The 15,114-nt window shown below is 46.5% G+C and overlaps 2 protein-coding genes across 3 annotated transcripts; both read right to left on the bottom strand.

Annotated features, from left to right (window-relative positions):
* On the bottom strand, positions 1-3,587 carry LOC120698290 (myb family transcription factor PHL7-like). Of its 2 annotated transcripts, none has more exons than XM_039981827.1 (7): positions 3,430-3,587; positions 1,985-2,199; positions 1,429-1,505; positions 1,304-1,346; positions 1,133-1,190; positions 981-1,050; positions 1-646 (listed from the first exon to the last, which is right to left on the bottom strand). In XM_039981827.1, exons 2-7 carry the CDS (start codon positions 2,190-2,192, stop codon positions 305-307), a joined length of 798 nt encoding a protein of 265 aa, XP_039837761.1. In that variant the 5' UTR covers positions 2,193-2,199; positions 3,430-3,587; the 3' UTR covers positions 1-304. The 2 variants fall into 2 exon arrangements, with proteins under 2 accessions (XP_039837761.1, XP_039837760.1); XM_039981826.1 differs by having other exon boundaries at positions 3,404-3,582.
* Positions 3,588-4,356: 769 nt separating this feature from the next.
* On the bottom strand, positions 4,357-4,734 carry LOC120700711 (chaperone protein DnaK-like). The gene has a single exon (XM_039984950.1). The coding sequence runs from the start codon at positions 4,732-4,734 to the stop codon at positions 4,357-4,359; it is 378 nt and encodes a 125-aa protein (XP_039840884.1).
* Positions 4,735-15,114: the final 10,380 nt, after the last annotated feature.

Below are 15,114 nucleotides of genomic sequence, written 5' to 3'. Positions count from 1 at the left end.
GGTAGCTCCAGGGGCACGCCCTCTTCACAGCAAATGTATTGCGTGTAAACATGTCCTCTTTCTTGCTACATGGTTCAACTCAGGGCTAAGGAAATGCTGGCTAGAAACTTTGTAACACCATCCTCATAATTACAAGAGTTGTATGATGAATACTACCGTGACAACAACTGGCCATGGCTGCAAGGATCAGGTGCGGATCCGGAAGATCCGAACAACATTCTGTTGTTAAGATGATATATATTCACATGCGAATGTGATCATCTAGTGGAGAGGTCAACTCTGACAAATGCCCGTCAAGGAAGGCTTATGACTTGCTCATACCAGGGTCTGCTTTGAACTCCTCCACTGGGAATGCAACGCCGCATAGGTTTTTCCCGCAGATTTCTTGATCCCATGGACCAATCAGATGGGATTCAAATTCGGATTGAGTCGTATCGCGCTCTGAATCCGGCGACAACGCATCTATCCTTGGTTTCTTGGGAGAAGGCTGCGTGCTCTCAGGGTACTCATCTAAGCTTGGAGGTGAATGTGAAAGCTTCTCATCCTCTGAAGCTTTGAATGATCCACCAAGCTTTTGTTGCTCCTCTATGATCATTTGCAAGTACCTGCCTTGAGCTTCAATTCTCAGCTGCAATTGCCTTTGAACCTGAAAAGATGAATTACAGGGAATTTCATCTAACTGAAAAGAGATTTCTCAAGGAAAATTTAGATTGATCTTGAAGCTAAAGGAACTCACAAACTACAAAAAATAAGCCAAAATGAAATAATTATCGATAAGAAGCAGTTCACGACTAAACAGCACATCCTTGAAAAGGAAACACACTAAGGTATAACTTGACAAATAATAAGTGAATCGTAAGAATGGACCAAAACATCAGCTTGTAGAACTCATCCCTAGCAAAGTAGGATTGGTAGGTAAACTAAACAATATTAAAACAAACAGTATGATATAAATTCGCTAACATCTTTCAATAACAGACCTCGAGCTGCTCATGTAGCCGCTTTTGAACCTCCATTTGCATCTTTAATGCTTCATTGATTTGTAATCCTCTGAAACACATGTAAGAATATTTGGTCAACTGCATAATTCATAAAAACTTGGCACACACGACTGGGTAAAAAGATAACTTACGGTGCAGAATCCGTGTTAGAGAGGGAATCACTTGAATCCTTTTTTTCGTCCTTGGAACCTAAATAATATTCCATCGTAACATAAAACGAATAGCTGTTTATTTCCTGCGTATGATATTATGGAAGGGGAACGGGCTGCAGAAGAAAAATTGAAACAGAGAAGTATATTCACCTTCAGCAGGAGATTCTGGTATATACTTTGCAAGGCGATACTTCTACACAAGCACCAAGGAAAGAGAAAGTATTAGTTGCAACGAATCATTTTGAAATCTGTTTCCTTCAAGGGAAATTCTTCACCTGCAAATGGCTCTTTACATGATAAATTGTGATCCCTGGCACACCCATCACAGTGAGCACCCCTTTAGGTGTAGCTCCTGAAGAAATATGATAAGAGTCTCAGATACAGAGTACTTGTTGTTGCAATCCCAAAAACATCAAGTACTCTCGTGATAACGTGCTAGCTTATCACTTGTCAATTCCAGACTAATAGAGTCAGATAGGCTGCACCTGCAATACTCAAAGCTGTTTCCCCATTTGACAAGGACCACAGTTCTCAAGGCACAAACATTTTCCAATGTGATTGAATTTAATAACATGGCAGACACAATTACAGAGGGTCTAAATAACAAGTGCGCATGAATTTCGAAAAGCGTGCAGCAATCTGATCCTAAAGATTGACACGGTTGGTTTAATTAAATTTCCAGTTTGCTACACATAATGACATGTGTAATGCGTTCAATTAATATACTCCTTGATTTTTAAACCATCAGTACAGAACATTTGTGCAGATGGCAGTTTATGCAATGCATTAACACCAACTACAACGACTAATACTCAAGAATAGAATACCCACTATCTGGTCCACCAAGCTGGGCGATGGCATCCACAAAACGATTATGGAGATCCGAGGTCCATCTTAGACGTTGTTTCCCACTTCCTACAGGATTAGCAGGGTTGCTTATGTTGGTTCCACCAATAGCTCCAATATTACTTGCATGCTCATTATTCTGAGCCCTCTGCGGAGCAAAGGGCACAGAAAAATTCTTAGCATGATACATCATGTGAACACTGCAACAATTAAAATGATATGTCATTCACATAAGGCCAAGTATAGAGGGAGAAACTAGGATACTAAGCTATATTAAAATTCCCAGCGTTTATATCTCATCGAACATATCAAGTTGATGCTAAAATGTCAGAAAAGCAACTTTAAGTCTTACATCATTTCACTGTATAATTGCCCTTAGCACAGCTAAAATACTATTTTTTTTGTACAAGTGAATGGGAAGAGCAAAATCAACACATCTGAGCATCATAATTCGAAATGAAATCAACATTTTTCAATCCAAAGAGTTACTGCTATATTAAAATAACTGCAATCATAGACATGAAACAAACATTCTAAAGCACCCAAAAAACAAGACTACAAAGAGTCCAAGACAGCCTAACGACTGAGCTCCAAATGGCAGGCAGACTAAATTTTAGCAGGAGTTAGCTTCTGCAGCTGGTGTCCATGGACCAGTAAAGACGCAGCAACTGAAATTATGACTTGGTCAGAAATAAAACTAGTAACAGAATACTTGAGAACTGCCAGATGGCTACAAGGCCAGAGTTTTTTTTTTTTGAATAAGCAGAGTTAATTTTGATCGCCCAAAATGACCATAGCAGTGTTGAACACCCACACAGGGCTGGAGGCCTGGAGCTCATCCAAGCTGTGGTTCTCAAACAAATTATAATCGCTACATGTTTGTACAACAAACACAACAGGGGCACCAGAGCACAATCACAGTAGAAATTGAAGTGGGTCGGAACGTGATCACAGATCCTAAGCACACACATATCGCCAATCCAACCTTTTTTTTACCGAAATTCACGAAAAAGCCTCGACTCCGCAACAACCCGCAATACAAAAATATAGCAAAGTGGAGAAATGTAAGGAGAGTCGTAATCGTAACCGTTCCCGTAGGTAGAATCAAGGTCCCCGGAGAAGGTTCATGCCAACCACCACCCAAACGATCCTCACTACCCCATACCCAGTCCAAAGACTAATACACGCCGAGCTTCATACTAATTCAGACCAAAATTAACCCCACCCCACCACCACATAACAATTCACCAAAGCTATAGCTAAAAAAGCAAAGCAATCCACCAAGCTCACGAGTACTGGCGAAGCAGAGCACCCTCCGCGCCGCGAGCAGCTCGCGACGGCCGGAGGCCACGCCGAATTCAGCAGCAAACCAATCCACCCGAACGGGAAAACCAAGCGGCGAACCTGACTGAGCGGGGGGACGCACGCACCGGCGGTCCCGGGAGGGCACCGGGCTTCCTCGCCGGCTCCGCGGGATCAGGGCAGCGGGCGGGGCGTGCTGGCGGGGGCAAGCCAGGGGAATTGAATGCCGCCGCAGGGCCGGATGCGGATTCCCAATCGGGGTCAAAAAGGGGCGGAGGAGATGGGCGGGGGCGGGGCGGGCCGGGGGAGGTGGAGGCGCGCGAGGGGAAAGCGGCAGGTGGTGGTGTCCGGCGAAAGCGACGCGGGGGGAGGGGGAGGGAGGGAGGCCTGGGAATTTGGGGGATTTTTTCCTTCTTGTTCTTCCGGTCCGCCCCGGTGGTGGTTAGGGTTCCGCGCGAAACGAACCGAGCCCGGAGAGCGGGAGGGGGCGACGGGGGAAGCGCACGGCGGACCGGGTCTACCTGGGAGCGGAGCGGAGTCCAACCCATTCCGCAGCGGTGAGGCTATCTCCAACAGACGACCCAAACGGCAACCCAAATCCAAAAAAGATCGCGCACAGTGTTTTGGGTAAAAAACACTCTCCAACGGAGCACCAAAACGGAGTACCCATTTTGCGTTGTCCGCGTGAGAATAGGCAAATATACGTTTTTCTTTCTTCTCGACCCAAATGTGCGCGGCCCTGCGTCGCCCGCCGACGCGGCTCCCCCGGCGCCGCCCCCGACGCGGCTCCCTCGGCAGCTAGACGCGCCGACGGCCGAAACCTTCGACCCCGCCTCCGCGATGGCCGGCCGTGGCGCCTCGTCCTCCTGCAGCTCCGCGCCGCCGGCTCATCCCCCTGCGGTGCCCCACCGCCGAGGACCCACGCGGGCCTCCGCCACAGCCCCGCGCTGGATCTGAGCGGCGCAGCTGCTCCCCTTCCGCTGCCTCGACGCGGCCCGAGGCGACGGCTGAGAGGAGGTCGAGCTCCTCCATGGCCGGGCGGGGGCCGAGCTCCTCTATGGCCGGCGGACCACGACGGCGAGGTGCTCCCCGCGGCGGGGAGCAGCTGGCATGGTGAAGACCGGCCATGGCGAGGAGCAGCCGCCGTGGCGGGGCGCAGCCAGGCAGGACCGCAGCGGGGCGCGGCTGGCACTGCCAGGCTGCCCGCGGACGACGACGGCGAGGTGGGCCTGTGGACGATGACGATGGCGGCGGCGAGACACTTGCTTGGCCTCGTCGTCGACCTCGAACATATTGCGGCCGATGAACCTCTTGACGGAGAAGAAGGTGTTCTCGGGGTTGACGATGGCCTGGCGTTTGGCGATCTGGCCGACGAGGCGATCTGGCCGCACGCCCTCGGCGTTGGTGACGACAATGGGCTTGCTGCCCTCCATGGCGGCGATGGCGGAGTTGGTGGTGCCGAGGTCGATCCACCACGGTTGGGAGGTGAGGCCGCGAGGGGCCGTGCCCTCCCTCTGCTGAGCTACGCTCGCGCCGCCGCCGGAGCAGCAGCAGCAGCTCCGCTAGGGCCCGGAGCAGCCGGCGGCGGAGGGCAGCCGCGGCGGGAAGCAGCCAGCGGAGGAGGGCAGACGCCGGCGGGGATGAAAAGGTTGCGTCTGCTCTGTTGGAGAAGATATGTTTTTGGGTATGTGATCGTATACTGTGCAGCACCTAAAACCATCCGATGAGTCTCCAATTTGGGCCGCACTGTTGGAGACAGTCTCTGAAGAAGGAAGAAATGACTGGGAAAGGCAGCCGAGCAGGTGGACACCGGGCCGAGGACAGAGGCGGGGCTGAGCAACTGGGCAAGAGCGTGGCTTTTCTTTGAACACGCTAGGTCGCTAGCAGTGCAGACTGCAAAGAGCTGCAGACACTGTGCCCCGCGCCGCGCGTGCTGCTTGTCGATTGACCGCTGTCAAAGTCAATCCCGTCCTCCATTTTTTTCATTTTTTTTTGTCAAAGGTCCAGCTGACGCGGCGTGACGTGCCGTGAGATGATCCTCCGGGCAGACACGATCCAAAAAAAATTACTCTAAAATACGTTAAAGAAAATTTATTTATAAAATCTTTTACACAGATGATTTGTAAATTGCGAGCGAATATAATGAACCTATTTAATTCATAATTTGCAACAGTAATACTACAATAACAAGTTACTAATTATAGATTAATTATGCTCATTAAATTCATCTCGTAATTTACAACTCATCCGTAAAAAAAATTTATATATAGATTTTTTTAGTACTTTAAAATAGTAAAAAAATCAAAAGGAACTAAACACGGCCAGGCCAGATCACGCTGCCGCCTCTACTCGCCGAGGCCGAGGAAATGGAAAATGCATGGGAACGGCAAAAGGGAGGGGGTGAGAGAACAGGAGATGCCCTCGTCGTCATGAGCGCTGAAAACGACCGATGAAAGTTTAAACTGCAAAACCGGCGGCCTGCGCTGCGAGCAAAAAAGCGGTGACACCCGAGCGAGCGAGATCTAACAAGAAGTAGGGGCGACGCAAGCCATCTCGGGACAATCATGGCCTCGCTCGGAGAAAAGCGTGGGAGGGAGCCCGGAGGCCAGGCCATCACCTCCGGCAAAGCAGGGCGGGCCGGCGGGAGTGAAACGTCCCGGTGGAATCATTGCGATTTGCGAGTGCACCGCTCGCCCCAGGGTCCAGTGCGGAGAGCCTGAGGACACCTGCCGTCTCGTGTACTGGTCGTGTAGGTGTAGCCACGTTTAGCACTCATCTCATCCATCATCCATCGTTAAACGATGGCAGCAGGGCCACAGGGCGCCGGGGGCCCTGGGGAAAGAGACGCGGTGTCAGTGCAGAGCAGCTGTGGATTCTGTTCTGTGTAGAGGCCGGCGGGGATGGCGAGCCTGCTGCAGAGTGCAGAGTGCGCGGGAGGCCGGGGCAAGGGGCCGCCCGGGCGTGTGTTGCGCGGGGGACCGGGCGCGGATTCGCCGGAGCATGTGACGATCCGGGGAAGGGACACGGCGCCCACACGGGCGCAGGGCCGCTCCAGGCCCCGGGCCTCGGCACTTCGGATCCACCGAGAACAGCAGGCAAACGGATGACAAACCGAGCTCCATCACTTGTTATCGGTTGGAAAAGCGTCGTGGAAAGCCGCCCCCGCCGCTGGACGCATCCTGTGGCAGGACTGGCAGCCCGTCTCCAGTCTCCTGTTGGATTGTTTTGGGTGTGTTTAGATCCGCCAAAAACTGATAGAAAAAGTCACATCGAATACTGTAGCATACTGTAACACTTTTCGTTTGCTATGGTAAATATTGTTCTACCATGACAATCATGATGGAACTTGACTCATTAGATTCGTCCCGAAAAGTTACACTCATCTCTGAAATGGTTTTACAAATAGACTTCATTTAATACTCCATGCGGACATTCGTTTTTTTTTGAAATTGTGATGTAACACCTAAATGAGCATCATCATGTTCCAAAATTGCTAGGACCTTCCGCTCTCTTCTCTTCTTCCATGGAGCATATGGGAGGTGGTCTGAACGGTTTTTGTACTGTATTGTATCAGGTTTGTTCGAGTCAATGAGCCATCTCACCAGCGGCGGATCTATAGGGGGGGCTGGGGGGCTCCAGCCCCCCTAAGAGGGGTTAACTACGCTCAAATTACTGTAGTAAGACCTCCAAATCACCATTAAATCTTCACACAAATCAACATTTCTATTGTTTCAGCTCCTCTTCTCTCCAATCCTGCATCCGCCACTGCATCTCACCACACCCTACTCCTCAGACATCAGGCCGTGTTTAGTTCGGGGGAGGAAAAATTTTCATGTATTCGGCGAAAACTTTTCAAAAACTAGGCCCAAGGAGGGGGCCCAGCGGGGGAGGGGGCTATGGGCGAGCGCGTTATGCGTCCCCGTGACCCATCCCCGGCGCAGATGCGTGCGCCCTCCTCTCTGCCTCCACCGCTCCCCGACTCTCCCCGGCGCAGATGTTTGGGGACACAATGCTATGTGCATGTAGCATTATTTTAACTGTAGTTGAAAAAACTTTTTTCAAACACATGCAAAAAATTTCAAGAAATTTTTTTCGTCATCCAACCAAACGCGGCCCAGATTCTTTTTTTTTTCTCTTGGGAGCTGGAAGGAGCCTCTGCCTATCCCGTCCTCCCGTGAACTCTGGTATCAGTACTGCCGAGGGAGTTCCGACGGGGCATCTCCTCCGTTCACGTGGCAGCGGTACATGACCTGGCCCGTGTTTAATTACAAAATTCTAAATTCTAAATTCTAAAAAAAATTTGGCACCTGCATGGAGACTTAAATCTAGACGAAATAAAAAACGCATTGCGACTGCTGTCTGTAAATGACGAGACGAATCTAATGAACCTAATTAGGCTGTAATCAGACGTTAAATTACTACAGAAATATTACAGTAAAAAATCTCTAATGACGAATTAATTATACTCATTAGATTCGTCATTTTTATGATTAGTCTATATTTAATAATTTAAATGTAGAAAAATACCATTTCAAAAATTTTACGGAGCTCCCCTTACCGCGACGTCACCGCCGACCGCCGGTCCGGCGCCGCGGCAGGCGGAAGCCCACCAACGACACGGGCTGGGCAACGGCGCGCGCGCAGGAGCAGCCACCCACCACGGCCGTCGGCCTCGCTCGTTCAGTTTTTATTTTAGGCGGCCTGAGGCTTTGTGGGCTCCTGCATGCACGTGGGACGGGCCGTCACAGGACCGCAACTAGGCAAACCGGCGGACCGGGCGGTTTTTTTATTTCTACATTTTTTATTTCTGTTTTTTACAAAAATATATTTTCGATATGAAAATTTACAGAAATATACCCCAGCCGCCCAGCTGCCGGGCGGCCGGGACCTGGCCGCCCGGCAGCCGGGCGGCAGGGGCTTATCCGCAAAAAAAATACGAAAAATAATTGCAGACAGGTCCCTAGAGCCGGTCGCCCGGCTGCGGGGCGGCCGGCCCCCCCTGGGCGGCCGGCTCTCCCACCCTTATATAAGGGTTGGCTGATCCCCCCACCCCTCATTTGCATCACTACAATTCCAGAAACCAAGAAAAAAGAGAGAGGGAGGGAGAGAGGCGAAGCTCTGCCGGATTTTCGAGCCGGCGACTACAGGTAACCAAAATTTTTCTACGCTTTACAAATAGCATGATTGTGTGTCCAGATATGTCGAGCAATTATTTTTGTTGAAACAGTAGATTAGCAATCAATTTAATATCATGATTCTATGTCCAGATATGTCGAGCAAGCTTCGTTTTCAAGTTCATTATGGTCATGGATATATTTCTCATGATGTGTATGGAGTAGATCTATCAGCTTTTGAACGAAAAGAGTGCGGAATAGATAAACCCTTAGAGAGGAGTTTTGATTCCATACGCAAATGGCTTCACGAGATATTCAATGTTAATCCAAAGACTAATTTCCTAACTATTCAGACTGTGACAAATTGGGGAACTGAAGGGGATTTCTAGGAGTTGATGCTTATAGCAAACACCGAAGAATGGCGGACTTACATGCAAGCAGCTCTTGACCGCGGGTGGCCTCTTGCAATGCTAATTCAGATTCACCAGAAGGCAGCCCAATTCGGTGAAAGATCAACAAGTACATCATCTCATATGAACCAAGCAGTGGAACAAGAAAATGAAGATCAGAACATGCATGTCACAGAACCTGAGCCGCAAGATATAGCTGATCAGGTAGGAGAAAAAGAAGATCAGAACGTGCATGTCATTCAACCTGAGCCGCAAGGTTTAGCTGATTAGGGTGAGCGGATACCTGGAATTGTGGAAGATGTATAGAATGAAGACCAAGAGGCTCGAATGATGGAAGAATGTGGGGACTCATCAGACGATGAGGACTACCCGTTGCTAGGTGAATGGAGAGGCAAGGGTTTTGGAAATCTAGTGATACAAGATATTAGGAGTAATGAGTACGAATACAGAGAGAATGAGGTTGTGCAGGGGTCAAAGTATCCTAACATTGAAGCTGTGAAAGATGCTGTGAAGCTTTGGGCTATATTGTTGAGGAAGAAATTCAGAGTTGTGAAGTCTAGCAGCAAAGAATATGAGGTGAGGTGTGTCAATAACGATTGTACATGGCGAGTACATGCCTATAAGGGCAAGTACAAGACACACTGAGAGTGTTCAATTGTTACACCATATACATATAGATTAACTGTTGTTGCTCAAACTCACCGTAACATCACATCCACTTTCGTTGCCAAGAAGATGTATGAGGTGATTCTTGACAAAATTGATTATGAGCCAAAATTGATAATTAGGGACATCGACGACCGTTTTCAATACAAAATCAGCTATGCAAAGGCTTGGCGGGCAAAACAAAAGGTGTTTGAGATGAGATTTGGCACATATGAGGCATCATATGATAACTTGTCTCACATGCTGTCAGCAATTGTGCAGAGAAATCCTGGAAGCGTGGCTGATACCTACATTGTACCAAGTTTAGATGGGGGACTTGGGTTTCTGCTTCGTGCTTTCTTCTGCCTTGGTGCATGTGTGAGTGCATTTATGTATTGTCTTCCTATTCTATGTATTGATGGCACATTTTTGACAGTAAGATATAAGGGGACAATACTGACAGCGATTGGAGTTGATTGCAACAAGCAGGTAGTTCCCATCGCCTTTGCTTTTGTTGAGAATGAGAACACAGAGAGCTGGTACTGGTTCCTTGAACGTGTGAAGATTCACGTTGTTGCTGGAAGGCCTGATGTTTGCCTCATCAGTGATAGACATGCTGGTCTTCTAGTAGCAATAAGGCAACTACATGAAGAAAGTCGAGGATAGCCTCCTCTATGGCCAGATGTTGTGAGTAGGTGGTGCATAAGGCATATGGGTGCAAACTTTTATGAGCGCTTCAAGAATAAGGAACTTATGAATTTGTTCAAGAGACTATGCACTCAGAATCAGCAGCGGAAGTTTGATGCATTGTGGCAGATGCTAGATAACATGTGCGCCGAGCTGCTAAAGGAACAGGCCTCAACCTCCAGCCGGAGACGTTTCACATAGTGGATTAAGGATGCACCTAAGGAGAAATGGTCAATTCTATACGACACTGGTGGTCGTCGATATGGGATCGAGACAACCAAACCACGCAGAGTGTTACAATATGGTAATGCGTCATGTTCGTGGATTTCCTCTTGTTGGCATAGTTGAATTCATCATATACGGATGCACAAGGTACTCTAGAGAGCGGTACCAGGCAGCTGCTGTCTTACTTAATGATCCAGGTGTGATTTTTTGTAATAGGGTCACTAACTACATGAAAGAAAAGATTGAAAAGGCTCAATATCACAGAGTGGTCTCCATGGGCACAAAGGATCAAAAGTTTGAGGTTTCATGCAAGGATAGGACAGGGCAGGGTGTCCGTAGACAAATGGTCGTTCAGGATTGCTTGATAACGCCGGAAGGCAAGGTTTTTTGCAGATGCAAGAAGCCACAGCTTCTTCACTTACCATGCTCCCATGTCATTGCGGCATGTTCAGAATCTAGATTGGATCCTGGGGTTTTTGTTTCATAATAGTACAGAAAAGAAACCACTGTGCACACTTGGGGCCATGAGATATATGGCATAGGCAGTCTGGGATCATTCACTACACCAAATATCTCTCCAATGTACATTCCCAATCCAGATGCTAGGAGAGGGGTAGGTCGACGGCGGACACTTCGTATCCGTAACGGAATGGATGAGTCTGAGGCAGGAAAGAAGAAAAAAAGATGCAACCTGTGTGGAGCAGATGGTCACACTTACAAGAAGTACCCTAAAATACAAGAAGATAATGCTGGTGCTGAGTTTGGACCTTCTGGAAATCCCAACGATGGATTGCCTCCGGATTTTGGAGCCCGTCGCGTCTAGATTTCGTTATGTGTGCATATGTATTTGAACCAGATGTATGGATATGTATTCCGACCTGTATGTCATAATTACATTTCGTTATGTATGGATATGTATTTGCACCAGATTGTAGCATGTAATATTATGAAGGTATTTGTGTAGTAACATTTCTTGATTGTAGTTCTAAATGTGTAGGTTAGTTCAATTATATTGCTCGCTTGGGTTTTGAAAGCTTTATTTGAATTGTTCTGTGTTTTGCTTGATGGTCTGTTACTGGTTGACCAGATGGGATTGCAGAGAAGAAAATCAAGATAAGAGCATCCGTAAAAAAGAAAGGCATACAGTTTTGTAAACAATGGTACGATTACAAAGCAGAGGTCTAAGGTGTTCGTACTACTAGATACTTGAACAATGAAAAGCATGGCATGTGCAACACAATAACCTCGTGTTGTGAGTAAACCTAACATGTCTTAGGAAATGTAAAATGCCGGGATTACATGGTGATGCTTTATTGAGTGCACCGGGGATATTTCCCTTCCTAATAGCTTCAGACCCTGCTTCCTTAGCACGGCGGGACCTCTCTCGCTTCCTCTCCCTATCAGCTTCACGTTCTTCTACCTTCTGACGTTCCACTTCTGCAATCCTCTTCTGAATCTCTTCTTGGTTTTTCTTGCGCTTCTCCTCCATCTGTTCTTCATGCAGCATTCGTTGCCACCTTTGTGCAGCCCACCTTGCTTGACGCTCCACGTGGTCCTTTATCCTGCTGAGATTGCTCGGTGTCTAACCACTGCACGAAATCTCATAGAGGTGGTGGAGTCTTTCCCAAATCATGTTAGAAGTCATTACTAGATCTGAAAGTGACAAACTCTGATAGTGTTTTGTAGTACCTTTGTTCGGTCCTTGCCGTAATGCTTGGGCGGGTCGTACTCGTAATTCTCGCACATGAAGAATCTCTTGCCAAAGTCGTCCCCAAAAACCCTTGATTTCATTAGTTTGCACAAGGATCCGCAAAAACACATAGGCACCTAGACTCCTTGGGGGACTGTTTCCGTCACCTTATTCCATGGAATGTAGGTGGATCCTGAGGATGCCATGGTGTTGAGCCCTGGCAATCACAAGTGAGCAATCAGATTGCTAATATACTATATCAACGCTAATCATTATTAGTAACTACACCTAAATGTACCACAAATAACTCCTAATAATAATTAAACTGATTGCTAAACTATTTTCTAACATTTTCTAAATTTTTTTCTAACATTTTCTATAATTTTCTACAATTTTTTAACATTTTCTACAATTTTCTAATATTATCTTGCATTTTTTTGATTTTCTAATACTTGTCTAACAATTTTCTAGTATTTTCTAATACTAAATCTAACACTAAATGTACTGTATCAACGCTAATCACTATAAGTAACTGCACCAAAATGTACCACTAATCACTCCTAACAATAATTGAACTGATTGGTAATCTACTGTTAAAAAATAATTACAACATAATCTATTTATAAAATGTAGAAAATTTTAGTTACCTAGAGTCGCCGGCTTGAAAATCCGACAGGGCTTCGCCGCTTTGCCTCTCCCTCACCCCTCCCTCTCTTTTCTTTTTTTCTAGATTTTTAGTAAGCCAAATGGGGGGTGAGAGGCAGCCAACACCTTTATATATATGGTGGGAGGCCGGCCGCCCTGCTGCCGGGCGGCCAGGGGGGCCGGCCGCCCGGCAGCCGGGCGACCGGTCCCAAGGATATGTTTGCAATTATTTTTCGTGTTTTTTTAGGGATAAGCCCCTGCCGCCCGGCAGCTGGGCGGCCGGGGTATATTTCTGTAAATTTCCATATCGAAAATATATTTTTGTAAAAAACGGAAATAAAAATATAGAAATAAAAAAACCGCGGCGGACCGGCCTAGCTCGCTCGGCCGTCCTCGGCGCCTTAACTTCGTGCTGCGTCGACATCCCCAGTGAACAGAAAACCAAACGCCGGAACATCGCCGGCGAACGCAGGGGGGCCGGCTCAGAGCGTGGCCAACGAAAGAGAGACCGGCCGGCGCGTGAGGCGCAGATGAGAGAGAGACTTCACAATTGGGATGATGAGGTGGCGATTTCTACAGCTGTCAGATCTTGGCCATGTTTGGTTGCCCGTGAAAAAAATTTCGCAAAAACTTTTCACTCATTTGATCACTAATTAGAGATATTAAATGAAGTCTAATTACAAAATCATCTCCACAACTACGGTACTGTAACAGTTGCTGTAGCTAATGAAGCCTTTGACCATATGATTAGAGAATGATTAGAGGAAGGTTACTGTAGCCTTACTGTTGCAAATCATGGATTAATTAGGCTCATTAGATTTAGCTCGCAAAGTTGCATCTATCTATGAAAAGATTTTGCAAATAAATTTCGTTTAGTACTCCATACATGCATTTGTCTTTTTGTAAAAAAAATTCTATAGAGACAACCAAACACGGCCCTTGGGACGAGACTTTACAATAGGGACCGTTCGATTAACACTTTGGGAAACAATGGCTTGTCAAAAGAAATGGAGCGTGTGCAAACCAGTATCAATGCATTATTATTCCAAAATCATTATTGATCCTACGCTATGTGCAATTTTATGTTAGGGACCGTGGAGTTAACGAAAACTAGCAAATGGAAATAGCCGTGTCAAAATGAATTTGAACAAGGAGCTAGCACCCCGAATGTATATGATCTCATTTTCATACATTATGTTTTTTATTCGAACAATCAGAGTTTATTAGTTTAGTTTCCGAATAAGCCTTTAATAATGCAATTTGCAGGGAACGAGAGAATCCGGGCGGCCAGCAGGGCAGCCTCTGAATCAAGCGCCCCGAATTCGAATCTCATCGGCCACGCTCTCGCTAGTGGAGGGCGGATCGGCAGGGAACAGGGGACTACTCTAGCCTCTGGCCCCTATCAATAATACAATTTATTGTTGAGACATGCTGAAGTATCTTGGGTATATTTGCATGAATTGTAGTTGAGTCCAGCAAATCAACAAAATTTTTTGCAATCATCTATTACTACTCCCTCCGCTCTAACTTGTAGGTCATTTTAGAAATCTAGATATATAGTTTTGCTATGTACTATATCTAGACGCATAGAAAAAATTATGTATCTAGTTTTGCCAAAATGACCTACAATTCGGAACAGAAAGTGTACTACCCAAATAAAATGCAAATACATTGCAACTATTTTCCAATCTGCGCATAATTCTTCCAAAGAGCAGCAATACTTCTTTTCTTTTTCTGAAAGTAATGAACCGGCAGGGCAACGGCAATATAAGACCCATTTCCCTTAAGTTTTCAGTTATTATTACGAATTACCAGCTAGAATAATGCTACTTGGAATTTACAGACCCATATGTATATGTACCAGGCACATATATTCTCATGAATAATACTTGCAAAATTTCTTTCGAGGACCTATAGAGCTACTCTACCTCCAAAGTAGAGCTAGATATAGCTATACAACCATAGCGACACACAGAGCACAACAATTTTTAAACAAAGCTTTATTGCATCAAAAGCCAGCGATCTTTCAAATCATTCCTCTGTATATTTAATATAAGTACCAAATGGATAATCAGAGTCAAGGACAGATCAATGAGAAGCCAGTAGTTTCGGGGTGGAAAAAAGAGCGGAATCTGATTCTCCTGGTTCATTCTAACATTTAACTAATAATCCGCCCCTGAGCAGTTCATCTTGATTTGGTCTCCAAGAAGAACCAATTAGCACGAAAGCGATCGGATTGTTGACTCAAACACACCTGGCCAACCCCATTACCATTTCCTCATTGCGAACCACCAATTAACCCCTAGCGATGCAGAATCAGGGTTAAATTTACCGACCGGAACCGGTATAGATACCGCGGAATTAAAAAAAACTCAAAAAATTCCTAAAAATACTTCA

This window comes from Panicum virgatum, chromosome 3K, assembly GCF_016808335.1.
Source record: "Panicum virgatum strain AP13 chromosome 3K, P.virgatum_v5, whole genome shotgun sequence".
NCBI lineage: Eukaryota > Viridiplantae > Streptophyta > Magnoliopsida > Poales > Poaceae > Panicum > Panicum virgatum.
This window is presented reverse-complemented; position numbering and strand designations above follow the sequence as displayed.